At 53.3% G+C, this 25979-nt stretch overlaps 1 protein-coding gene across 11 annotated transcripts in view; it reads left to right on the plus strand.

The window, feature by feature from the left end:
- Positions 1 to 25695, plus strand: part of CELF5 (CUGBP Elav-like family member 5) — a 40517-nt gene extending 14822 nt beyond the window's left edge. Inside the window, exons 1-12 of one of the 11 annotated variants that reach the window (XM_045589053.1) lie at positions 6707 to 6721; positions 9475 to 9523; positions 11275 to 11403; positions 12342 to 12421; positions 14003 to 14149; positions 14990 to 15131; positions 15215 to 15361; positions 16824 to 16886; positions 17354 to 17443; positions 20714 to 20857; positions 22809 to 23051; positions 24430 to 25695. In XM_045589053.1, the coding sequence (XP_045445009.1) occupies positions 9475 to 9523; positions 11275 to 11403; positions 12342 to 12421; positions 14003 to 14149; positions 14990 to 15131; positions 15215 to 15361; positions 16824 to 16886; positions 17354 to 17443; positions 20714 to 20857; positions 22809 to 23011 (1194 nt within the window). In that variant the 5' untranslated portion in view covers positions 6707 to 6721 and the 3' untranslated portion in view covers positions 23012 to 23051; positions 24430 to 25695. The other 10 variants (XM_036459819.2, XM_036459818.2, XM_036459826.2 and 7 more) reach the window with 10 other exon arrangements.
- Positions 25696 to 25979: the final 284 nt, after the last annotated feature.

The following is a 25979-nucleotide window of genomic DNA, read 5'->3' on the forward strand; positions in this document are numbered from 1 at the left end:
ACAAAATAAAGGTCCAGATGCAGGGGCGACTTGTGGCAGCGTCACCAGGGAGAAACAGCTGGCCTGCATGGCAGACTCCGTAGAGATCAACAGGATGGCTTCTTGGAGGAGGGAGCTTAGAGCTGGGTTTTGAGAAATGGGGAGGATTGTGGCAGATGGAGATGAAGATGGGGGTGGCGTGAGGACAGAGTGTACCAAGACTCGGAGGCAGGGACGTGCCTGGTGTGTTGTTGAGAACACACGAGAGCCTCTGTTGTCTAACGGAAGAGTTTACATTAAGTTAGGAGGAGTTTTCCACCCAAGGCGATTCTGCTCCCAAGGGACACTGGGCAATGTCTGGGGACATTTGTCATTGTCGAGACTGGGAGATGCTGTGGGTAGCATCTGTAGGATGCTGCTCAACACCCTGCAGGGCACAAGACGGCCCACAACAAGGAATTATGTACCCCAAGTCAATAGTGCCCAGGCGGATGATAAATCCTGGTTAGGAAGAAGAGCTGGTGAGCAGTGCTAATTGAAATATAACGCAAGCCACACGCAGCATTTAAAATTTCCAGTAGCGACCTTTAAAAAGGAAAAGGAGACAGGTAAAATGAATTTTAATGCTATATTTCATTTTCACCCGACATCTCTAAAAAATCTTATTATTTCAACAGCAGTCAGTATAGTTTATTAATTATTATTAAACAAATTTTAAAACCCCATTCCCGAGTCACACAAGCCTCATTTCAAGGGCTTCGTAGCCACATGTGGCTGGTGGCTCTTTTATTGGACAGTATGATTCTAAAATGTTCTAAGCCCGGGGTCACCTCAGATAACATGTAAATGAATGGGTGTGGCTGTGTGCTAATAAAACTTTATTTACAAAAACAGGCAGGGGGCTCAGGAGAAGGCTGTAATTCGCCATTCTAGAGGTGTGCTGTCCAATAGAACTCTCTCCCATGATGGACATGTCCTGTCTGTGCTGTATGGTGGCCACTAGGGCCATGTGGCTATTGAGCCTTGAAAAAATGTGACAAATATGACCCAGGAACTGGATTTTTATTGTTATTTAATTTTAATAAATGTAAACTTTAACTGAAGTGACTACATGTGGCTGGTGGTTACCACATTGGACAGATCAAATCTAGAATGTTCTATATTAGAGGTTGGCTACTGTGTTAGCACAGACACAGAATGTTCTAAACTAGGGCCAGCTACTGTATTGGAGGGTGCAGACCTAGAATGTTCTAGACTAGGAGCCCACTAGCCTACTGAACAGTGCGGTCCTAGAGTATCCTAGGCCAGGAGTCAGCTACCATATTGGATAGCACAGACCCAGAATGTTCTAGACCCAGGAACACAATGCAGTGTTATTACATATCTAGATTGCAGGGATCGAGGTCTCTCTTTGATGTCAGCTCACTGGGGACAGGGGAGCAGTTCCAGGCAGTACCCTCTCTTCTCGGGGTCAGTTTCCTCAGCCTCCACATGGAGCCTGGGGGGGTGAATGATCACTGTCGCCCAGCACTGTTGGACCCTCATCGGAAGGCCATGTCCACCAGGAGGGCTGACAGAGAGGAGAGGGTGGGTAAGAGGGATTCATGGAAGGTCACCCAGCAGGGTGAGAGGCTGCAGCTGTATCTCCCCCTCCACAGGCCTTGACCCTCTGGCTTTTCTGGTTCAGTTTCCTGCAAGCTGGTTTCTATCCTCTGGGGGGCAAGGAGGGGGGGGGGGAGGTGGTGAAGGCTGATGTTTGATAAATAAGGGGTGTGTGGCTCAGAGTAGGACCCTGAGGATGCAGGGACCCACTGGGGACCACCACCAGGCCTGCGAAGCATCCTCCAGGAGTACAGCATGATTTTTAAAGATTATTTCTTAAAGTTTGCAAAATACCACACACTTAGAGAAAAGTACACGCAACACCAACGATGATAAAGCAGGCGCCTCCGTTGTCACTACAAGCAGCACCCCAGGAATCCCCACCCCACGTCTCAAGCCCAGCCTCTGTCTTCCTGTTGGAGGGGCCAGTCCTCTGGCCTTCCTGGTTCCCAGCCCCTGCTTTTCTCCATGGTCTCAGCACTTATCGGAACGCTGCTAAATATTATGAATAGCTGGCTGCTGCCCGTTTTTCTTTTAACCCAATATGAATGGAATCATGTTATATGTAAAGCGATCTGCATTTTTCTTCTTAGGGTGATGCTAATGAGAGTCAGCATCGCCCGGTTCTGTAAGGGGCACTTTTTCATTGCCGTGTAGCACTCCATGACATGAACACACAATGTATTTGTTCACCCCCCCCCCCCTGTTGGTGGACATTTGGGTTGTTTCTTGTTTTTGCTGTTCGAAATACAGACCCTTTTCCATGTTTTGATTCTGGTGTACACATGCCCACCAGGCTCATACCCGGAAGTTCTGGTCCCTTCCTGAGTGTGTGTACCTTAGGCTTCTGATTAGCTAAGGGGTTGACTTTCCGGGTAAGTCATTCTCCCCTGAGGACACCCACGGATGTGGGGCCGGCCATTCAGAACCAGATCTGGAGGCTCCTTTGCAGACTGCACAGTGGAAGGGGCCTGCTGGGGCAGAAGGCCCCGCTCACCTGTCAGCTGCATCTGGACACCGAAGTCTGAGCCCCCTCATCGCAGGGGGTCTCCACCAAAAGATGGAGCCTCATGAGGCTCACCTCGTGCTGGGAAACCCACCCGCCGGCTCCTGTGCCCGCACTCGCTTGCACGCACAGCAGGGAGTGAGGGGCCAGAGCTGAATCACTCTAGAAATGAAGACAGCCACCATCGCTCCTCTCCCCTGCACTGCCCCCTCCACCCCCGCCCCGAAAATCCCCGTGTGCGTGTGTGAGCTGGGGAAGGCATTGTACAGTGGACACTTGTCTTTTTATCTCTTGAAAAAAGTGAGAGATGCAGCTGCAGGCCTCTCACCCTGCCGGGGGACCTGCATGAGTGCCATCTCCCCTCTGTCAGACCAGGAAGGGAGCGAGCCGGCGCCCCCACCATGAGGCAGCCGGGCTCCTGCCCCCCCAGTGCCTCTCTCTGACGTAAGAATGATCCCCCTTTCCAGGCCTTCCTCGTGCCAGGAGGGTCCATGGGGGACACAGCTTAATCAAACCTCAGTGTTCTGGAATGGGATCCTAAATTGGATACAACAGAATCCCAGAACAGAGCCCGAATGGACCCAGGACCCGGAATCCAGGCTGCGCAAGTGCCTCAGAGCCCAGCACAGGATCTCAGCGGGGCTGTCGAACCCCAGGCTGGGGCTCCTGGCGGTGGAATGGGTCCCCCGGGGCAGCGGAGACCAGTGTGGCCAGCTGCTGTCGCTAAGACTTTTAAGGCAACACCATCTTTTTCATCATGAAGGTCTTGGGGGGCAAGGGACCCCCAGGTCTGATAGCCACCCCACTGCTTCTCTGAGCACCTCTGAAAGAGATGTTTGTCCCTTCAGCTGTGGGCCCCCCCTAAACCCTTCCTGAAAATCCTTTCTGTGCACAGAGGGGTCCCTGAGGTGTCCCCTTGCAGGAGCCACACCCACACCCCATGACTTGGCTCAGCGTCAATCCAAACCTACAAACAAGCAAGGGGCCCCAAGGCGCTGAACATTGAATGCTTTGACATTCCTGGGCCTCAGTTTACTTACCTGTGAAATGGGACTATAGGAGTGTTTTGAGGATTCTGTGAGGTGACACATTGCCAGGTGCTAAGCACACGATGGGAACTTGGTCAGTCTATGCTGAATGAATGACTGGACCATCCAAGACAAGACAGGCTTTAGGACTCCTGGCCAGTCATGTTTCCGTTCCAAGCCTGTTTGCTTCCCAAGAAGGGGGGACAGTGTAGACATGGCCTGGCACAGACTCTTGGGTTACCTCCCCGCTAAGCATCGTGCCCAGCACGTTTCCAGCTTGCTCTGTGCCCATGGGGACAGGACCTAGGTTTTGCTTTCTGTGAAAGTCATAGGTCTTGCCTCGTCCCATGTCAGCTGTTTGTGAATTCTGTGCTGGGTCTTTTTGGATAAGGAGGCACTGAGACCCTCATCCCTGCCCCAAGAAGCTCCCCCAAAAGAGGGAGCCTGAGGGAGTCTGAGGGAGAGACTTCCTCATGTTGGAGCAATAGGTATATCCACTGCCTCCTTCATCTCCAACCACTTTGTGAGATGGAAACATCCCCATTTCATGGATGGGCAGACCAGACAGAGAAAGGAGGTCAGAACCAGAGGCTCAATCTCCTGCGGATTTCCTCAGGCTCCTGTGGGCTGGGGCTCTGGGCGTGTCTGTTTTGGGGTCCAGTCCTTGCTCTGCCCCCAGCTTTGGCTGAGTGACCTCAACCAGACCACACACCACTGGGAAAACAGAACCCCTTAGTCTGACCTGTGTCTATTACAGGGAGGAAACCTGAGCCACTGGGGGAAGGGCCTGCAGGAGAAGTCTCCAGTGGTCAGCGGGACCATTCCACCACCAGGAGCCCTTCCCCCTTCTTGGGAAGCAAACAGGCTTGGAAAGGAAACATGACTGGCCAGGAGTCCTAAAGCCTGTCTTGTCTTGTCTAGGTTTGGCTCCTGCAAGGGGACCCCCTCAGGGACCCCTCTGTGCACAGAAAGGATTTTCAAAGGGTTTGGGGGGGCCCACAGCTGAAGGGACAAACACATCTCTTTCAGAGGTGCTCAGAGAAGCAGTGGGGTGGCTATCAGACCTGGGGGTCCCTTGCCCCCCAAGACCTTCATGATGAAAAAGATGGTGTTGCCTTAAAAGTCTTAGCGACAGCAGCTGGCCACACTGGTCTCCGCTGCCCCGGGGGACCCATTCCACCGCCAGGAGCCCCAGCCTGGGGTTCGACAGCCCCGCTGAGATCCTCTGACCACTGGAAGTCTCCAGTGGTCAGACACACACAGAGTGTGTGTGTGTGTGTGTGTGTGTGTGTGTGTGAGAGAGAGAGAGAGAGAGAGAGAGAGAGAGAGAGAGAGAGAGAGAGAGTGTGAGAGTTAGGGGTCGTGTCTTCAACAAAGCAAGGTCTGGCCAAAGCAACCAAAGCTAGTGAGAGGAAGGCTTCAGGGGGAGGTAAAATCTGAGGGGTTCTCTTCAAGGTGAGAACGGGGTGCATTCCAGCCAAGTTAGGGCAACAGCAGTGTCCCAGGGGCATGGGAGGAGTGCCTGGCCTGAGTGGCAAAGGTGGCTCGAATGCCAGGTTGAAGAACTGACCTGCTACCCCAAGGGCAATAGGGAGCTATGGCAGCATCTAGATGTGGAGAGAGGCGTGGTCTGGGCCCAAGTCAAAGAGGAGGAGGCTGGAATGGCGGCGTGGGCAGCCCAGAGTGGGGGCGGGGCGTCCACCTTCCTTCCTTCCTCTCCACGTGCCCAGAAACAGCCCAGCTGGGGCTTCTGGAGTCCCCACATCTAAAGGCACAACTTTGCCAATGCAGGAGGCTCTTCAGGGTCCCGCCTGACCACTGGAGACTTCTCCTGCAGGCCCTTCCCCCAGTGGTTCCGGTTTCCTCCCTGTAATAGACACAGGTCAGACTAAGGGGTTCTGTTTTCCCAGTGGTGTGTGGTCTGGTTGAGGTCACTCAGCCAAAGCTGGGGGCAGAGCAAGGACTGGACCCCAAAACAGACACGCCCAGAGCCCCAGCCCACAGGAGCCTGAGGAAATCCGCAGGAGATTGAGCCTCTGGTTCTGACCTCCTTTCTCTGTCTGGTCTGCCCATCCATGAAATGGGGATGTTTCCATCTCACAAAGTGGTTGGAGATGAAGGAGGCAGTGGCTATACTTATTGCTCCAACATGAGGAAGTCTCTCCCTCGGACTCCTGTTCACTGCAACACCCACCACAGATTTTCCATCTCCAGTGCAGCCCCAGCACAGCCTGTAGTTCTTCACCATTCTTTGCTCTAGGCCAGTGCTCAGCAAACTCATTAGTCAACAGAGCCAAATATCAACAGGACAATAATTGAAATTTCTTTTGAGAGCCACATTTTTTAAACTTAAACTTCTTCTAACACTACTTCTTCAAAATAGACTTGCGGTATTTTGTGGAAGAGCCACACCCAAGGGGCCAAAGAGCCACAGTTTGCAACCATGGCTCTCGGCTCTCCAGCCCTTGATTCTGCCCTCTGCCCCCACCCTGACCCTATGACCCTATGAGAGAGTCTCTGCCTCTGTCTTTCCCTCCACCAGACAAGGGAACCTTGTTGAATAAATGAAAAGAGGAAGAGAGAGGGCAGGGAGGGAAGAGATTCAACACTGGGAGCCAGAGGTGGAGGAGGGAGAGAGGGCACTCAGCACAGACTGTGGTGGGGCAGATGGAAAGAGGAAGCCGGAAGGAGGTGGGCAGAAGCAAAAGGGGTGGGCCGGGGTGACTGGAGAGGTGGGGGTATGGGGAGACCTGGCTCCCCCTGGCACACCTTCTCAGGGTTCCAGTGGGCGGGCAGGGCCTGTCCAGTGGCTGGCTGATTGCCTGGGAGTGGGGCTCAGGGAGTGAGGCGCCGAGCCTCAGCTTTCTTGCTGCGTATGCGCCCCTGTGCGCCCAGGGCCGGCAGTGCGAGCCACAGCACATGGATGCCAGCCAGCTTGGTGTGAGCCTCTAGGCCGGTGGGGTGCGGGTAGCTGGGCCTTCACGCCTTGGCTTTGGAGGAGGGGACTGGAGAGGAGGGGGCTGCCCACCTGGCTTCTGGGAGCAGACCAGGGCCTCCTCTTGCTGCCAAGCTGACCCCGGCGGGGGAAGGAGCCTTCCAGCAGGAGGTGAACGATCTGCAGCCACAGCTGAAGGCGCAGTTGATGAGCAGGTACCCAGGCCATGAGAATGGGGTGAGGGGTGAGGGTGCTGTGTTGGGGGCAGGTTCCCTCCTCGTGGCCCCCTCCCTTGTTCCCTCTCTTGGCTCATCCATCTCTAGAAGATTATATTTAAATATCTCTTTTGTGCAAGGCAGGAGCTAGGCTCGCCCCTAAGAGGCAGTTTCCATGGTAACAACAATTGCCAGCTTCCATGTGGTGAATCACTGTTGCCTTGGCAACCCCATCCTCATCTGCCCAAGGTGCTGGGAGGGGGGAAGAGGTGAGGGCCAGTGGAGGTGAGGTAGGAGGGGTGGGGAGCAGGAGGCTTATGCTCAGGTGCCCCCTTCTCCCCATTTCTTTTCATCACCTCAGTCTGCCCCCAGCCCAGAATCTGGACCCATCTGGTTGAAATCATCTCCCCTCCTGCCCCCAGCTAGCTGGGTGTGGTAACCAGGTGGAGAAGGCTCAGTGTGTGTGTGTGTGTGTGTGTGTGTGTGTGTGTGTGTGTGTGGTGAGGGAAGGGAGAAATGTTCCCCCTTTCTCTGAGGGTGTGGCTGGGTGGCAGATTGATTGGGCAGCGGAACTGGGGACACTGGATTGGGGATGCTGAGGCCTCTCTGGATCTGGAGCTCCAAGGCTGAGTTCAGATTGAGGCAGCCAGGCCCATATGTGCCTGGGACACACTTTCAGAGAAGGGGGAGGTATCTGAAGTGGGAGGGGCTCCGATGGGGGGGGGGAGCAGAGAGAAGGAAAGGACTCAGAAAGGGGAGGTAAGCTAGAGGGGGAGGGGAATGACCAAGGGGAGGGACTCAGGGAAAGGGGTGATCAGTGAGGGAGGGCGTTCAGCGCTAGGACAGGGTCTTGAGAGAAGGGGAAGGAGTTCAGAGGGAAGGAGACATAGGGGTTTTAAAGAGTAGGTCTCTACTCGTGGGAGTGGGTGGGAAGATCTCTAAATTCGACTTCTAGGATGCCTGGTGCTTCAACTCATCTACCATGACCTTGGTGGGTAGAGCAAATAACTTTTCTGGGCCTTGATTTTGACATCTATAAAATGGGGTGAAAACCATGTCTCTCTCTTGAGCTTGCTGGGCAGCTGCACCGTGATTAGAACATGATATTTATCCAGCACCTTCTCTGGGTGGGTGGGGATCTACTCCGAGATGGCTGACCTGGGACCAGCACTCACTGCCCCCACTCCTGCTGGGGAGGGACCAGGTGTCTTTCTGTGCTGGTGGGTGTTGACCCCTTTTTCCTGGTCAGCTCAGTTCAGTGGGCTCCCCTGAATCTCCCTGTGTGGGGTGATGCTGTGGTCCCCAGTCTGGAGGAAGAAGAGCAACACTAGGTATGTGCTGCCCTGAGGCAGAGGAGGGACCCCAGAGAGGGGAAGGGTTGCCCACTTGGGAGCTTTTGAGTTGGGATTTGAAGAATGAGTAGGAGTTCACCAGAGATACGAGGTTGGGAGGAGGATTCTGTCCTAGGATTGGCGGAGAAGTAAATGCCACCCCATCCTCCATCCCTCAAGTCTGTTGTCAAATATTCACATTAGCTTACCTCATATTCATGCCTGGTTAAGAGTGGGGATGGGAAATAGGGGGTGGATTTCTTCTAATGAACATCATTTTCAGGGCCAGGGGCAGGGGATAGAAGAGTCCAGAACAATGAATCCACACTGGTCCATTCAGGTGTGACAGGGCTCCCACCAAGGCTTGGGGAGCTGACTAAAAGTATATCGGTCAGCTACTTCTGAGTAACAAACCATCCCAATCATTTTTTTTAAATGTATTTTTATTGATTTCAGAGAGGGAGGGAGAAGGAGAGATAGAAACATCAATGATGAATAGAACCATCAATCAGCTGCCTCCAGCACACTCCGCACTGGGGATCGAGTCCACAAACCAGGCATGTGCCCCTGACAGAATCGAACCTGGGACCCTTCAGTCTGCAGGCCGATGCTCTATCCACTGAGCCAAACGAGCCAGGGCCCACCCCAGTCATTTTATTTGTTCGTGATTCTGTGGGTTAGTAATCTCAACCTGTCAGTTGGGGAGTTAGTTCTTCTGCTGGTCTCTCCCGGGATCATTCATGCAGCTGCAATCAGCGGGGTCCTGACTGGGCCAAGCTGGGTCAGGGCGGCCTCATTCCTAGGTGCTGTGTGTCAGTGGGGCCTCTCTGTGTGTGTCGGCTGCCATCCTCCCATAGTTGCCCCATCATAACCTGGAGTGACTTGGTAATCTCTGCATCTCAAGTGTGGAGGAAGCTGCAGGGTCTCATGAGGCCAAGGTTGGAACTCCCACAACCTCAGTTCCACCTCATTCTATTGGTCAGAACAAGTCACATGGCCAACTGCAGATGCAAAAGGAAAACAGATTCCAGTTCTCGATGAGAGGAACCACAAAGTCACACCACACACAGGAACTAGCTGATTTGGATTATCTTCGTAAACAGTTCATGGCCCTTGGGGAGGCAAGCAGGTTTCCTGGTGGAAGGGATATTGTCGCTGGGTTTTAAGGGCTAAGTAAGAGTTTTCCCGACAGCATGAGCAAAGTCCTGTGGGTGGGACCATGTATTTCTTGGTTTGAGTGGAGTGTTCGTTGCTACCGGGTGGTTGGTGGGATGCTGAGGCTGGGGAGGTAGGCAGGGTTGCCTGGCAGAACTCAAAATGTCTACCCACGCTGCTCCAGCTGCCGACCTTGACCTCTCCCCACCCCCTTTTTCCACAGATGGCACGGCCAATCCAGGTGAAGCCTGCGGACAGCGAAAGTCGTGGAGGTAGTTGTCATCTCTCCGTGACCTCCAGGCGGGGGTTGGGGAGGGATGGGGAGGAAGGGAAGGTCCCTGCACAAAAGGCCGCAGTAGTCACCTGCCTGCTCACACACTAATGGGGTGGAGACAGGAAGCGGGGCCTCTGTCCCCTCTCCCCGACCACAGGGCCACTGGCCAGGGGCAGCTACTTCCCCCTGGAGCTTGAAGTACCTGATTCCTCTCAGAGATCAGTAATGGGCATCTTCAGACGCAGAGGGGATGGGGACCCTGAAGGGCTGTGGATTGATTTTGGGGTTGTGTGTGTATGTGGTGTGTATGTGTACGTTTGCATGTCTGGACAAGTGGGTATGCCTGTGTATATAAGCATGCATACTTGGGCACACCTGTATACAGCCAGGTGCAAGTATGTGTACATATGCATGTGTGTCTCCGAGGCTGGCATAGTGGGGGTGCATGCAACGCCGTGCACCCAGCCTATGCATGGGCATGTATGTTCAAGTGTGTGTGCTTGACTGTAACAGGCGGGCCTGTGGGCGTGCAGGTTGGGGCCTGGTGTCTGCAGGGGCTGGACTGTGTGGCAGAGGAGTGTCCATGGAACATTCTTGGAGGTTTTTGTCCCTCCTCCCCATCTCAGGTGGGTTGGGGGCTGAGGGAGAACAGCCAGCCAGGGGATGGCTGGAGACAGGGTGGGACATCTGATTACAACTCCGATGTGGGACAGGGCTGTTAGGACCCCGGAGCGTGAGATGTGTAAGAGCCTGGAGAAGCCAGTGTGGGCTGGAGCCTGTTCTCAGGCTCTCCCACCTGGTCACAGTGTGGGTCGGGACTGGAGAGCAGGGTTCGCATGTCTCCATCTCTATCCTCTCCTGCTCCCTCTCCCACCATGTCTGTCTCTCTCCTTATCTTTTTCTCTCCTGTCTCTGGCTCTCTCTCTGCTGCTCTCTGTGCCTCTCTTTGCTTATCTCTGTTTCATTCTCATATGTCTTTCTCTTCCTGACTCGCCAATCTCTCTGCTTCTGTGTTTCTCCCCGTGAGTGGCAGCTGCCAGAAAACTGGTCTCCATAGTAACCCATCTTACTGTCTAGGGGAGAGGAAGCTGCCGCTGTTGCTGATGACAGGAGAGTAGCACAACGACGCCAGGGGCAGGGCTCTGGCGCCTCACACAGGAGAGGGTGGCCCGGACTGGGCCTTGGCCTTAGACTTGGGCAGGTCCCAGCCAGGCACCCACTCCAGCTCCACCTGTTGGGGACTGCAGGCTGCCCGGGCACTTGGTCCTGTGCTCACACACACCTCACTCATTCAACACACATTGATTGCCTAGTCCCTCCTGAGGCCCGGCAAGGTTGGGCAGGGGGCTCTGCTGGGCACAGTGAGGATGCAGAGGCCATCAGCGCTCACCCTCCCTGTAGAATCTAGATGGCAGTTAGACCGACAGGGGCCTAGGCCAGGCAAGGTAGTTCCTAACCATGGTACTATGTGTGGGCTCTCTGAGACCACAGGAGGGGAGACCCTCTGTACTGGGAGGTGGGAGCAGTGGTGCAGAGGCCCCGAAGGCTTGGAGGAAGGACATTCCAGACGGGGGAGGGCACTATGTGAGCAAAGGCATGAAGATGGGATCGTGCAGGAACGTGGGAGAGACTCAGGGCAGCCAGCGCCCGGCCGCTACCTCCTTCGCACGCGCAGAACTGGGCCCAGGGGAGACATTCCCATGAGGCTTTGCAGCCAGGACTTGTCTGAGGTGGTGTCTCCGCCCACAGGGGACCGGAAGCTGTTTGTGGGGATGCTGAACAAGCAGCAATCGGAGGAGGACGTGCTGCGGCTGTTCCAGCCCTTCGGGGTCATAGACGAGTGCACGGTGCTCCGGGGGCCTGATGGCAGCAGCAAAGGTGACAGGCCCGCGTTGGGGCTGCCTCCGGGGCATATAAGGGGGCAGGGCGGCGCCTGAGGCGGGCGGGGTTGGATCCCGGGGTGGGGCCACCAGCGGCTTTGGCGGTGCGAGGAGACTGGTCCTACTGGCTGCCCCTGCCCAGCTGGGGATGCCTGTCTCCCCCCGACTCTGTCCATGGGACAGTCTCCAGCTGGATGTGCCTGTGTTCTGTGTACCGTTCCTATATGGCTGCACCTTCTAGGGATGATTGTTTAATGACCTCCACAGACATGTTTTCTTGTCTGCCCATGTGACTCTATGTGACTTGGGTTGAGTATCACTCCTCCTGCATCCCTGTCTCTGACTCTTGCTGCTGGGTATCCAAATGACCACTTCTGTATGGGTCTTCGTGTGTCTGGCTATCTGTCCTCCTGATTCTGCTCATATGATTGATTGGCTGGGTCTGCCTTTGTATGGTGATTTATCCCCATTTCTCCAACTCTGGTCACACACATCTTTCTATCCATCTGGGTCTGAGTGCATCTCTGCCTGGGTGTGCACAGAACCATATCTCTCTGCCTCCACGTTTCATGGTTTGTCACTTTAATTCTGCACATCTGATTACAACTCTGGATCTCCTTGTGTTGGTGGCTGTTGGTGGGTGTTCTTTAAACCTGTCCCCATCGCTTGATTGTGGGTTTGACAAACAGCTCTCTGGCTGGCTGGCTTTCTGACTAAATGGATGGCTGATTGGCTGACTGTCTAACTCCATGGCTGGCCGTGTGCTTCTCTTACTGTCTCATCCTTCATTGTCTAGCTCTCTGTCTGGGCAAATGGCTGGCTGGCTCTGTGTCCAGATGTCTGACTTTCTGGCCATCCAGGGCCCCCAGCCCCCGCTCCGGTGGGCCTGTCTACCCTGAAATGCCCCATTGCCTCTCCCCTGTTCTCTTGGAGCAGGCTGTGCCTTCGTGAAGTTCTCCTCCCACACGGAGGCTCAGGCGGCAATCCACGCCCTGCATGGCAGCCAGACCATGCCGGTGAGTAGGAGCTACCCTCAGCTATGGTGGTGGGTATGGGAAAGGGGTAAGGGGGCCCTGTTCCTCCCATCCCAGCCACCTGGTAATCCTTGGTTCTTCTTCCTAGTGGGCATAGTTGGAAAAGGGGGCAGTCCTGATGATGGTGTGAGTGGGTGTATGTGTCTGAGTGATTGTACCTATGTGTGTGAAAGAATGTACTGTCAGCGTATGGCTGCATGTGTGTGTGTGTCTAAGAGAGCATGTGAGAGTGCATGCATGTCTGGGTGAGTACATGTGTGTAATCATGTTGAGTGCATGCATGTGCCTCTGTAGGAGTGTGTGAGAGGGTTATGTGTGTAGATGAGTACATGTGTGTATGTGTGGGTGAGGGCATATGATTATGTGTGCATAGTAACTGTATATACTTATGTGTGTACTTGTGTGATTTTGTGCATGTGTATGTGAACGCATTGGGCAAGTGTGTGTGAGTATGCATGGTGAGCATGTATATGTGAATGCTATGCATGACTGTGAGCATACACGGTGAGTGAGTGTGTGTGAGAATACGTGTATTGTGTGTGAGGATACAGGATGGATGAGACCTGAGGGTGGATGGGATTTGCGGAGGCCAGCAGGGGGACATGAGGGTGTGGGGAGTGACAAAACCAAAGGCAGGATCGGAATGGGGGCTCCCAGAGGAACTGGGGAGGATGGGCTAGAGGAGCCTGCAGTTCCATGCTGAGGCACCCAGATTCCTCCTATGGTCATGGGAGCCACAGAGGGGTTGGACAGGGAAGGGAAGGGGTCAGGTTTAGATGGAAATGTCTCTTTGGGGCCAGAGCAGGGGTGGGCAGAGGCAAGACTGGAGCCAGGAATTAGTGGGTCAGCAGTGGTGTGAGGCTGGGAAGGACCACCAGGCACTGGGGTGGCCCTGACCCCCAGGAAGGAGGCTCTGGGAACCATCTTCACTGTATGTTAGTGTCTAACCTGTTCTCAGGTGCCAGGTGCCATTCGCAGTTATCCATCTGTGCCCCATTCCTCTCTGGTGTCCGGTGACAATTACAGGGTCCTCCACCCAGGCCGCCATGTTCCTCTCCAGCAGGTGGATTCTCCTTCTGTGTGTGTGTGTGTTCGTGCGTGTGTGTAAGATTTTTTTTATTGATTTTTAGAGAGAGAGAAAGAAACACTGACTGGCTGTCTCCTGCACACCAGGAGAGCCTGTAACTCATGCATGTGCCCCAACAGGAATCAAACCAGAAACCTTTTGGTACATGGGACAACATCCATCCAACTGAGTCATACTGGCCAGGGATTCTCCTGTTTTGGGGAGTGTGCCTGAGAGTCAGGGTCCTCCACTGTACCCCGGACACAGCCCCCGGGCCCAAATGCCCCGCCTGTGTGCAGAGGTGATTGCATCGTCAAGTGCAAGACCCAGGACTCCGACCTTCACTGTGCAGCCCAAAGCCTGCGGCAGGGGCTCGTGGACAGGCCAACAGCTGTTGCTGTCTATAGCCCTCACCAGGGCTGGTGTGGTTCTGGGGACCCCAGATTCCTGGTTACCTCCCTCCTTTCTTTTCCTTCCTGCTGTGGCTGCTCCTGCAGGGTGCCTCCTCCAGCCTGGTGGTCAAGTTTGCCGACACAGACAAGGAGCGAACACTGCGGCGCATGCAGCAGATGGTGGGCCAGCTGGGCATCCTGACACCATCCCTCACCCTGCCCTTCAGCCCTTACAGTGCCTATGCGCAGGCCGTGAGTGACCCCGGAAAACATGCTTTTGTCTCCAGGGGAACGTCCAAGACCTCTCTGAGGATCCAGCTCAGTGTCTGTCTCTCTCTCTCTCTCTCCATCTAAGTCTCTGTGGAGGGGTTTAGCCTCTCTGCCCATCTTTGTTTTATTTTTTTTATTTTAAATATTTTTTTTAATTGATTTTAGAGAGAAAGGGAGAGGAAGAAAGAGATAGAAACATCAATGATGAGAATCATTAATTGGCTGCCTCCTGCGGGATTGAGCCTGCAACCTCCTGATTCATAAGTCAATGCTCAACCACTGAGCCACACCGGCCAGACTCTCTGCCCATCTTTCTGTCTCTTGCCCAGTCTCTCTGGCTCAGGGTCCTATTCTGGCCATGACTGAGCCCACATATCCAGACTGAGTCCCAAGCCCCACACCTAGCTGAGCCCCCAGCCATAAACTGAGCCCTGAGCCCAAGGTGAACCTCTACTTGGACTGACATGACCCCATGCTCAGCCCCCAAATAATTCCGGTCAAGCTTCAACCCTGAACTGAGACCAAACCCAGACTGAGCCTCTAAAGTCCCAACACTGAGTTAAGTGTTGGCTGATCCCTGATCCCTGATCAAGACTAAATTCTTTACTGAACCTAGATCCCTCGATTAGCCATGATTCCCATGAACTCGGAACTAGGCTGAGCCTTGATCCCAGACCAAGGCTGAGCCCCAAATCCTGATTGATCCCTCACCCTGGCCTCAGCCAAGATATCCAGCCTGACCCCTCTAGTTACTCCCTGGGACCGATGACCTCAGGGCAGGTGCCACCCTGACTGTGCATCTTGACCCCTCTCCACCTCCAGCTCATGCAGCAGCAGACAACGGTCCTGTCCACCTCAGGCAGCTACCTGGGCCCTGGCGTGGCCTTCTCTCCCTGCCACATCCAGCAGATCGGCGCCGTCAGCCTTAACGGGCTGCCTGCCACGCCCATCGCCCCTGCCTCTGGTGAGAGTCCGCCAGAGGCCCAAGGATGGGTGGGCAGGGCCAGGCCCAGGCCCAGGCTCCTCACGATGTTTTTCTCTCTGCAGGGCTGCACTCGCCCCCACTGCTCAGCACTGCCGCCGTGCCCGGCCTCATGGCTCCCATCACCAACAGCTTTGCAGGTGTCGTGCCCTTCCCTGGCGGGCACCCTGCCCTAGAGACTGTATATGCCAATGGCCTCATGCCCTACCCAGGTAACTTGGGTGGTTCCCCAGGGCCTAGGAGAACATGAGGGGGCAGGACGGTGTCTCTAGGACAAGCATAATTTCCTGTGTCTTGATGCCCCAAGGAGCAGAGGGACAGAACAATGGGAGTCTCAGCCAAGCAGATATGTGCTGGGGGCGCAGAGAAAAAGGTTAAACATAGTAAATTTGCCCCCAGACATTTCTAAGTTCATATCCAGGTTTGGTGGCTCTTGGGTGATTCCTGAAAGTCTGTGAGCTTCAGTTTGCTCATCTGTGAAATGGGTGGATTAACATCAGTCACCTCATGAGGTTGCATTGACAATGAGATCAGAATGAAAAATGATTAACCCATCACCTAGTACTAAGAATGGCACCATCAATCTTAATTATTAACTGTTACTATTTGGAAAGATATTAGTACCAGGATTCATTCATTTGTTCACTCATTCATTCACTCAATATGACCATGCACTGATGTGAGCTGGGCTCCCCACTATACCATGATTTCAAGGCAAACATCTGTGTTTACACCATTAAAGAGGATTTATTTTTATTTTGAAATGATTGAGGCTAACAGGCAGTTACCAAAATAATATAAAGATGTCCTGTGTACCCCTCACCCAGCTTCCTCCAATGCTAACATCATAGATAATCGCAGGAGCATTGTCAAAACCAAGAAACTGACATTGGTGTGTACAATGAACTTAACTGGAGTAGGAGAGCTTACTCAGATTTCACTGCTTTTTACATGCACGGGTATGTGTGTGTGTGTTTCTGTGCCATTTTATCACAGGTATAGATTCATGTAACCACCACCATAATCAAGATACAGAACTGTTCCAGCTTTACAAAGTAATTCATTTATGTCACCCTTGTAAGTCACACACACACACACACACACACACACACACACACTATTCCATCCTCTAGCAACATCTCTCCATTCAAACGGAATCATTTGGCTGAATTTTCTTGATTCACCAACTCTGGTGGCCTGGACAAACTCTCACCTAACTCCTCCACTAGGCCAGTTGGAAGGTTATAGCCACACAAAAGTCCATGGGGTGACTGATGAATGAGGTGATGGGGATGAGTGGTGGTCTGGAGCAGAGTCCTGGAGAATATAGAAAATGAAAGGAAGGAGTGAGAAGGCCAAGATTGGGGGGGGGGGGGGTGTGGAAAGGGGAGGGAGGAAGATGGGAGTCATGTGTCAACCTCTCTGGAGTCCCAGAAACCTGGATTCGAGTTCGGCTTCTGCCATTTCCTATCTAAGTGGCCCTGTGCCAGTTACTTTTCCTCTCTGAGCCTCAGTTTCTCCACCTGTGAAATGGGAAGCATACCTGTACACTGTTTACGCAGAGGTAAAGCTGGGGCGGATGTCTGTGGCTCTCTTTTCCGCTCTTAAGAATTGGGGGGTGAATAGAAGTCTTATGTTGCTCCCACCCCACTCAGCCCCTCCGTCTGCCCGCAGCTCAGAGTCCGACCATGGCTGAGACCCTCCATCCTGCCTTCTCGGGAGTCCAGCAGTACACAGGTAGGGAGGCACGTCGGCCTGCCCCTCAAGAAGCCCCGCCCCATAGAAGCCCCGCCCTCGGAGCTCGGCCATTCGCCTTTCATTCTCTAACCTTTCTTCCTACTTCTAGCCGTGGCCCAATCCCAGCTCTTTGCCCTGCTGGTCCCGCCCCTCAGGTTCTGCATAAGGTCGGCCTTGGCCCCGCCCTTAACCCGTGTCCCCGCCTCTCAAGTCCGGGCCGCTCCGTTGCCTGGGCCTCACCCTTAGGCCAGCTCTTCGTTGTGGCCCCGCCCCTCCGCCGCCCCAAGACCCACCGTTGGCCCCGCCCTCAGCCTAGGCCCCGCCCCGCCTCCGTCCCAAGACCCACCGTTGGTCCCGCCCTCATACCGGGCCCCGCCCTCAGACCAGGCCCCGCCCCTAGACTAGCCGCGCCCGCTCGCGCCGCGCGCCCGCCGGCCTCACGCGGCTTCCGCTCCGGGTCTCCACAGCCATGTACCCCGCCGCGGCCATCGCGCCCATCGCGCACAGCATCCCGCAGCCGCCGCCGCTCCTGCAGCAGCAGCAGCAGCAGCGAGAAGGTGAGGGGGCCGCGACCTCCTGCGGGCGCCAGCCCCGCCCCCGGACCGCCCCCGTCAGCAGCAGGCCCCGCCCCTGGCCAGGCCTCTGGGAACCGCGCGGCCTAGAACTCCGCCCGGGGACGGAGAGGCCTGGGTTCAAGTCCTGTACCATCCCGGTTGGGGGGAGGGCGGGGGGACCACTGAATCCCCTCTCCGAACCATGCTAGCTCGACCCCGTAGGCAGAGAGGTGCCGCTCCAACCCTGAACGATTCTCTGAACTTCCCGGGAGTGAGCCCATTCTGAGGGTGGGAAGAGGGGTGCGGCATCGGCTAAACTGGAGCCTCCCCAGGAGAGCTGAGGGATGCCCGAGTTAGACTCTGGAGTCGGACACCTGGGATTCAGAGCCGCCCAGGTCTGGCTTGTGACAAAAAGAAGGTACCGCACCACCCTGTTTCCTCATCTCTAACACAGGCGGCTATTGGTGCCAAGAGGTGCAAGTAGGCAGAGCCCGCTCATCCCCGGGGAGACCCTCTGATTTAATCCGGATAGTGCTGGTGGGGGCCGGGGAGGCTGCGAAAAGCCCAGGCCCCTCCCCATGGCAAGGGGAGCTCGGAGCCTGGCCCGCAGACCTGTCAATAAAAAAAAGATAGGACCCTAAGAAAACCGTTTTATCAGTGTTAAATGGCTGAGAAATACGTGATGCTACAGCTGGGGTGGCACTTTATCTTGGGGAAGAGCCGACATGTGCACGTGGGCGTGGCATGGGAAGGGCTGCTCCTGTGAGGCCCAGGGAACAAATGAGACAGGCAAAGCCCCAGATGGGGACAGGTATGGCTCCTAGCACACTTGGGGAGCTGAGGACGTTGGTAGGTGTCAGAGCTCGAATTCTGTTTTCTCATGAGGCTTGGTTCACCCAGGCCCAGGTTTCTGCATTCGCCTCGTGTTTCCTGGAGACCAGACAGCCCATAAGCAAACACAGGATTTGTGTTATGCTCAACATTGTTCCGTAACATATCAGTCACATCAGAACACACTTGCATTTTATACAACCAAAGGCTTTGTTTGCATATATGCATAACCCATGGATGCAGGCAGTGGGGTGGTGAGGGCCTGGTTGGGGGATGGGTGGGGGATGGAGGGGGTGGGGGATTGGTGGGGGACCAAAGGGGACATATATCTTTGAACAATAAAGATTTAGATAATTATTATAAATAAAAAATGCAAACAATAAATAAATAAAAGCAAGCATTGTAGCAAAACTGTGGTCCTAATCAGAAAGGTAGGGGGTGGATTGTGTGGTCTTGGATTTTGTATTTTCTGGGGTGGCGAATATTCATTGCGAGGGTAAGAGCAATTCTTGGTAGTTGGATCACTATCTTTGTTTTGGGAGCATGGGAGCAGGTTTGGCTTCAGATAATCAGATTTTTGTTTATTTTCTTTTTTATTGAATTTATTGGGGTGACATTGGTTAATAAAATTACATAGGTTTCAGGTGAACAATTCTATGAAATATCATCTGTACATTGTGTGTTCATCACCCCAAGTTAACCAAGTTTTTAAATGGTATTATTTATAGTTTGTATATAAACCACGTACTGAGGATTTTATGGAGAAGGGATGATTTTGAGGATTAGCCATGTTTTAAAAAATATTTCTGCTCTGGCCAGTGTGACTCAGTGGTAGTGTCCGCCCACGCATCAAAGAATCTCTGGTTTGATTCCCGATCAAGGGAACATACCTAGATTGCAAGTCAATCCCAGGCCCTGGTCTGGCCTTGTGGGGGAGGCAACCAATCGATGTGTCTCTCACATCAATGTTTCTCTCTCTCTCTCTCTCTCTCTCCCCCCCCCCCCCTTTCCTACCTTCTACTCTCTCTAAAAATCAATGGAAAAACCCTCAGGCAAAGATCAACATAAATTAATTAATTAATTAAAATGTTTCTGGTTGGTATAGTCTACCATTTTAAAATTATTTGTGGGAGCCCAGCCAGTGTGGGTCAGTGATCGAGCACCAGCCTATGTACCAGAAGGTTGAGGTTAGATTCTCTGTCAGGCATATGCCTGGATTGTAGGCTCAATCCGCAGTGTGGGGCATGAAGGAGGCAGCTGATCAATGATTCTCTCTCATTGTTGATGTTTCAATCTTTCTCTCCCTCTCCCTTCCTCTCTAAAATCAATAAAAATATGTAATTTGTGGTTTCAGTATATCTAGGATTCAGGATTGGAGAGTTCTCTTTTAGTTTACTTGGTTTTATTTTTGAATCGTCTGAGTTTTGAAAATTATCCGAAGTTAGGAGAATTATCAAAGGCTTTTGGAAAATATATCTGGATATTTGGGTTTGGGGATTAGAGAATACTTGTCTTGTTTTATTCTGTGATCATCCGACATTTATTGCCTTTCTTTTGTTAATCCTCACTGGGGGATATTTTTTCCATTGATTTTAGACCGAGTAGAAGGGAGGAGGAGAGACAGAGAGAGAAACATCGATGTAAGGGAGACACATCCAGTAGCTGCCTCTGCATGCAACCTGACTGGGGCCAGGGATCGAGCCTGCAACCAAGGCACATGCCCCTGACCAGAACCAAACCCAGGACCCTTCATTCTATCCACTGAGCTAAACCAGCTGGGCTATTACTATTTTTAAAATTGATTTTAGAGGAAGGGAGGGAGAGAGAAAGAGAGAGAGAGAGAGAGAGAGAGAGAGAGAGAGAGAGAGAGAGAGAGAGAGAGAGAGAGAGAGAGAAGGATGTGAGAGATACATCAATCAGTTGCCTCCTGTACACGCCCCAACCAGGGGCCAACTGAGCCACACTGGACAGGACAATCATCGCACTTAAAAAAACAAAAAAACCCACCATTTGATTTCAGAACCAGTTTTAGATTTACAGAATAATTAAAAATATAGATTATAGTTTCTTTATATCTACACTTAGTTAACCTGACTTTTGTAGATAATCTGGAGTTTGAGATTTAGGGATTTTCCTGGATTTAGAGTTCCTGTTATTTATCTTGGTTTGGGCAGAGGGCTGAGAATCATCTGAATTTTGTAAATTATCTGGAGCTTGAGGACTATCAGGTTTGGAGTATCTGTGTGTAGGATTATAGAGCAGGGATCAGGATGCCCCATCTCCTTACCCCCTATTTTCACATTCCTTCTTTCTGCGTATCATGGGGCACCTCTGTCCTAATAGCTGGAGGTGCCCAGATGTGGGTCCAAACCTGCCCCTTCCCCGGGGGGGCTCCGCCTCCTCTCCTTGGGGGCTTTATGTCTTTCTCTCCCCCACCTGCAGGTCCCGAAGGCTGTAACCTGTTTATCTACCACCTCCCCCAGGAGTTTGGAGACACGGAGCTGACGCAGATGTTCCTGCCCTTCGGCAATATCATCTCCTCCAAGGTGTTTATGGATCGGGCCACCAACCAGAGCAAATGTTTTGGTGAGTACGTGTGGGGGGTGCCCCTTCCTGCTGGCCAGCCTGCCCCATGCTCCTGGTCCTGGAATGTGAGGGGGTGGGGTGGGAGAGGTTGGTCATCCCTGAGACAAGCCTGGTCCAAAAGAATCACATTTTAAAAAAAGAATCACATTCATAATCAGAGTGAACACTTATTAAGCACCTACTGTTTGCAGGACACCTGCCATGCATTCTTTCTAAGACTCACTTGTTCATTCATTCATTCATTCAACAAATACATATACTGTGTCCCTGCTGTGTGCCAGGTTCTGTGCTTGGCACTGGGCACATAGCAGTGAAGGAAGGCTCACAGTCTTCCTGCACTGTCCAACAGAACTACCTTTGATGATGGAAATATTCCACATCCCGTCTGTCTGGGCCATCAGCCCCATGTGGCTACCAGGCACTTGAAATGTGCCCAGTGCGACTGAAGGACTAAATGTTTAATTGTATTTAATTTAAGTTAAAATAACCACAAGAGCCAGTGGCTACCGAATTAGAAAGCACAGATTTAGGGGAAGGAGATGGAAATAAGGAATCATAGGACATAGGCCAGGGAATTATAAATAGTATGAAGAAAAATAGAGCTGACTGATGATGAGCCAGCATGGGGAAATCTGTAGGAAGAGTGTTCTAGGAAGAGGCATCAGGATGTGCAAAGGCCCTGGGGCTGAGGAACAGTGAGGAGGCCTGTGTGGATGGAACAGAGTGAATGATGGGGAGAGAGGGAGGAGGTAAGGGCAGGTGGGAGACAGGGACAGATCATGAAGGGCCTTGAACTTTAGGGAGGACTTCTTTGTCCCCAGAAACAGGAAATTAGGGCTCAAAGAGGCACTGACACTTGTCTAAAGTCACACAGCGGCAAAGAGGCAGAATCTAGATTAGAATTAGTCTGACTACAAAATCTGGACTGGTAACCCCACCCTGTCCTCTTTGAAGAGCTAATTCTTGACTGTTTATTAAGTGCCTTCTGTATATATTCAGTATCCAACCATAAAAGGGAAGAATTGTCCCAATTTACTGAGGGAGAAAAGAGAGGAAACAAATGGTGACACACTTGAAGTCACACAGCAAGTAAGGGACTCCCACTAGTGCCCAAGCCCCCTTTTCTATAACCTGCGTCCAGAAGGAAGAGGAAATTTCAGGAGGAGGAGGAAAACCCACTCATATGCATTCTCTGAGCCTCAGTTTCCTCATCTATATAATGAGGGGACTTGCAGGAGATAAAAACAATTATGTTAATCCCTCAACTCTAATTCCCCATGGCTCCCCATGGGCCTCAGCAAGACCCTTCAACCCTGAGCCCCAATCTCTCTGCCTGACCTCCCACTGGCCTTTCACAAGAGCTCAGGTGACCCACCTCCAAATGCTTGTGTGGTTCCCTCCCCCTGGTGGGCCCCTGGCCTCTGTGGGCTGCACATGGTCCCCTGTGATAACCAGGAAGTGAGGGGCAGGAGGGGCAGCTTTGAGCTGGCAGATGGAGTTTGGGCTGGTGGCAGTGTAAGGAGGGGGAGCCGTAAGTGTTTCCGATGGTCTTGGGGGAAACTAGGAGTTAGAGAGACTGACAGAGACAGAGAGAGCAGGCGGGAGAGATGGAGAAAGAGATGAAACAAAGAAGCACACACACACAGTCATAAGGACAGACAAGATCCCAGGTGACTAGAGGTCTCAGAGGAGGCAAAGGGCTAGCGAGCATCAGGGTCCAGAAGGAGCAGGCATCCTGGGGGGAGGGAGAGCCTGGACCCCCAGAGGTAGACCTGTCCCCGCTCCACATAGGAAGTCTCACAGAGCAGCCCCAGGTGAGGAGTGAGTGCCCGTCCCCAGAGGCATGCAGTCCAGGGGGTCAGAACCAGGCCAGGGATGCTGTGTCCTCTGGCGAGCCCTGCCGAGGTACCTCCTCCGCTGCCTGCCCCTGCGAGCGCACACCCCCCCCTAGGACCCCACGAGCCGGGAAGCCGAGTGGAAGACGCCCACGTTGCCCACCATCGCGGGTCCACCCCGGTCTCTGCAGGCTTCGTGAGCTTTGACAACCCAGCCAGCGCGCAGACTGCCATCCAGGCCATGAATGGCTTTCAGATTGGCATGAAGAGGCTGAAAGTGCAGCTGAAGCGGCCCAAAGATCCGGGACACCCCTACTGACCACGCCCACAGCCACCCGGAGGCTGTGGGCTTGGCCCAGGTGAGCCGCCAGGCGGCCCCACCCGCCCCAACCCTGCCCTGTGTTTTCTGCATGCACGCGCACACACACACACACACACACACACACACCCGAGCCTCCACCTCCCCCATTCTCCAAACCCTCTCCTGCCGGGGGCTGTGAGTGGAGCCAGGAGGGTGAGGTTGCTCCAGGGCCCCCAGGTTGAATTTTAGGGACAGCGCTGGGTGAAGATGCTCCCAATCTCTTTTGTGGGAGAGGAGGATTGGTTGGGAAGTGGGGGAAGCCAGTGCTCACGGAGGGTGGTTTGGGAGAAAGCTTCGAAGGAGAAATAGAAACTTGCCTGAGGGGGCCGGTTGGGAATGGGGTGGGGAATGCTGTGGGGAGGGGCTTCTCTCCTGTCCTATGACCCCCAGCTGGGCCCCTCTCTCAGCTCCTCTATTTGGTACAGTTCACACCCAGTGGGTTGATGGGAAGGTGGGATTTTGCAGGGCGCCCCCCCTCCCCCAATGCCAGAAAAAATGTCTCCCCAAACAAATTCCCAAGAGTGTATTTTGATTTGACTTCAGAGCAAGCAATTTTATCAACTAGCCACCTTTTGGGGGGAATGAATAGTGAGCCTAAGAGATCAATGAGAAAACTAACTACTGACCTCAAGCTCCCATGAGCCTCATCTGTGAAATGGGCTCATCTCCCCTGGAGGCAGTAGGGAGAACTCACACAGGGGATGCAGTGTTTTCCCAGTTGAGCCCAGGACCCGCACCTGTGAAGTTCTTGGTGATTCCTGATGTTTTCTTTTTTAATCACCATTGCCGTCGTCAGCAGAGAGCCTTGCCTGGGGTCTGGCGCAAAGTAGGTGCACAGTTAGGGGATGGTGGCACCTTCCAGACCCTGTCAGGTCAGCACTTGGGGGTGTGCAGTCAGAGTCCTTCATCTTGGAGCTCACATTTGGAAACCTGCCACGTTTGGAAACCAACTCACAGGCGATCCACACACTTTTAACATGCTGGGCTAGCACATCTTTCCTGAGCACCTACTATGTGTAGGCACTCTTTCCAGTGTTTGGGGACACAGCTCCGAATGAACAGAAACTTGGGGGTGAGTGGGGGGGCGGGGGACTGCCCTCCTGGTGCTCCAGTGGCAGGCAGCAGGGGAGAGGAGACACAAATGAGCAGGAATACTTGTCCCAAGTTGCCAGGTAAGGACACGCACTTGGTTACCCTAACTCTGCTCCAAGCCAGGTTTGTCAGCCTCCAAACTCCAAAATGGACTCTTTCTGAAAAGAGTAGGAATCCTGGGGTTCTAGACCCCAGCCTGGCCAGGCCAGGAGGTGGATGGGAGGGGAGGTGCTTTGCCTCTGTGCCCGGCTCAGAGCTCCCTAACGCCCTCCCTTCTCCACCAGGTGAGGGGCCTTCCACCCCAGGAGGGTTTCCCCCGCTTCCAACCGATCCAGGACTTTTCCGTAAATTACAACCGAGTTTGGACACCAGCCCTCCCTCTCCTCTCCTGTCTCCCCTGGCCCTCTTCCCAAAATGTGAAGCGCTGCCGGGGAGGGCAGGGGCTGAGGAGTTCACCGCTTCCTCCTGGGAGATTTCCTGGCTCCTCCCTCCCCATAACCTTGGCGGCTTCCCCAAGCTAAATCACCACTTTTTCTATATATATATGTGCATATATATAGAGAGAGCTATAGACAGTATATATATTTTTTTGAGTGTAGATCATGGGACCAAACTTTTCTGACTTCCTTCCACCCAAGAGAAGGTGGCCCTAGGCTGGTCACTCAGCAGGGACATACGAAGGGCTGAGGCTGGCCGGACAGCCCCGTGTCTCCTCACCTCCCGGCTGTATTGTCAGACCAGGGTGCCAGAGAAGCACTGGGAGTCATCAGCCAACCCGATATACCTCCAGGACTTTTGGCCGCTGCCACCGACGATTCTCTCTGGTCTATGGGCTCAGCCGGCTTGAGTGTCCCTGGTCCTAGCTGCAGCTTCCGGGACCCCGAACTCCCCTCCCTTGTCCCAGGGCCCTGCCTTCCCCAGCACAAAAGAGAGCCCCTGGCCTCCCCCAGCCCTTTCCCCCCAGTCATAGCCTTACTCATGTGACCAATAGCCCTTAGCTTTCCGTCAGGGGTAGATGGGGTCAGTGGGAGCCCCTCTCCCCCTGCCCCTCCCAAGGGCAGGCAGCCAGCCCTCCCTGCCTTCGGATCACCAGCCTGGAATTCACGGTCTCATAACCAAGATTGCCACGCTCGTTGGACAAGCCCAACCTGCACTGGCCAAGCACCCCTTTGCCGAAGATACCTCTTCAAAGAATTTTTTTTTTAATGCTGATCTTTCTGAGCAGGTACAAAGAGGAAAAGAGAAGGAAAATGGGGGTGGGGGGGATCAAAGCAATGGGTTTTTGTTTCCTAGCTGGGGCTGGGAGGGGATCCTGTGGGGTGCCTCCGCATACCTACCCAAACATGAAAACCCACCTGAAGCACAGAGTCAAGTTCGTTTGGTCGTCCAGTGGAGCCTATTGCCAAACGAGGAACCAGAGAACTTATTAAGCTCAAGAAAAATAATTTTTGGAAAAAACAAAGCAAAACCCACAGCATTCCCTTTTGTTCCTACCAAAATGTGTTGACCAACCCAGAAAAGAAAAAAGAAAAGAAAAAAACACATAGTAACAAAACAAAAAAAACAAAAAAAAGGAAAAGACAAAAAAAAAACTTCGGACCAACTCGTTTCGATATTCCAGAGTTTGATAATTGTCCCAGGACATTCTCTAGTGTGCCTGTGTCCCGTGCGTCTGCGTGTGCAAGCGTGTGCTCAGGGGCCAAGAGGGGGCCTCATCTGCGTCTCTGGTGCCCACCAAGCTCCCGCCAGGCCTGGCGTGCAGTGGTGTGTGTCCTGATCCATGTTTACTGGCTGTAAATACCATTTTTATACTCCACACCGAAGATCTACATGA

The sequence above is a fragment of the Pipistrellus kuhlii genome, unplaced genomic scaffold (genome assembly GCF_014108245.1).
Source record: "Pipistrellus kuhlii isolate mPipKuh1 unplaced genomic scaffold, mPipKuh1.p scaffold_m20_p_30, whole genome shotgun sequence".
NCBI lineage: Eukaryota > Metazoa > Chordata > Mammalia > Chiroptera > Vespertilionidae > Pipistrellus > Pipistrellus kuhlii.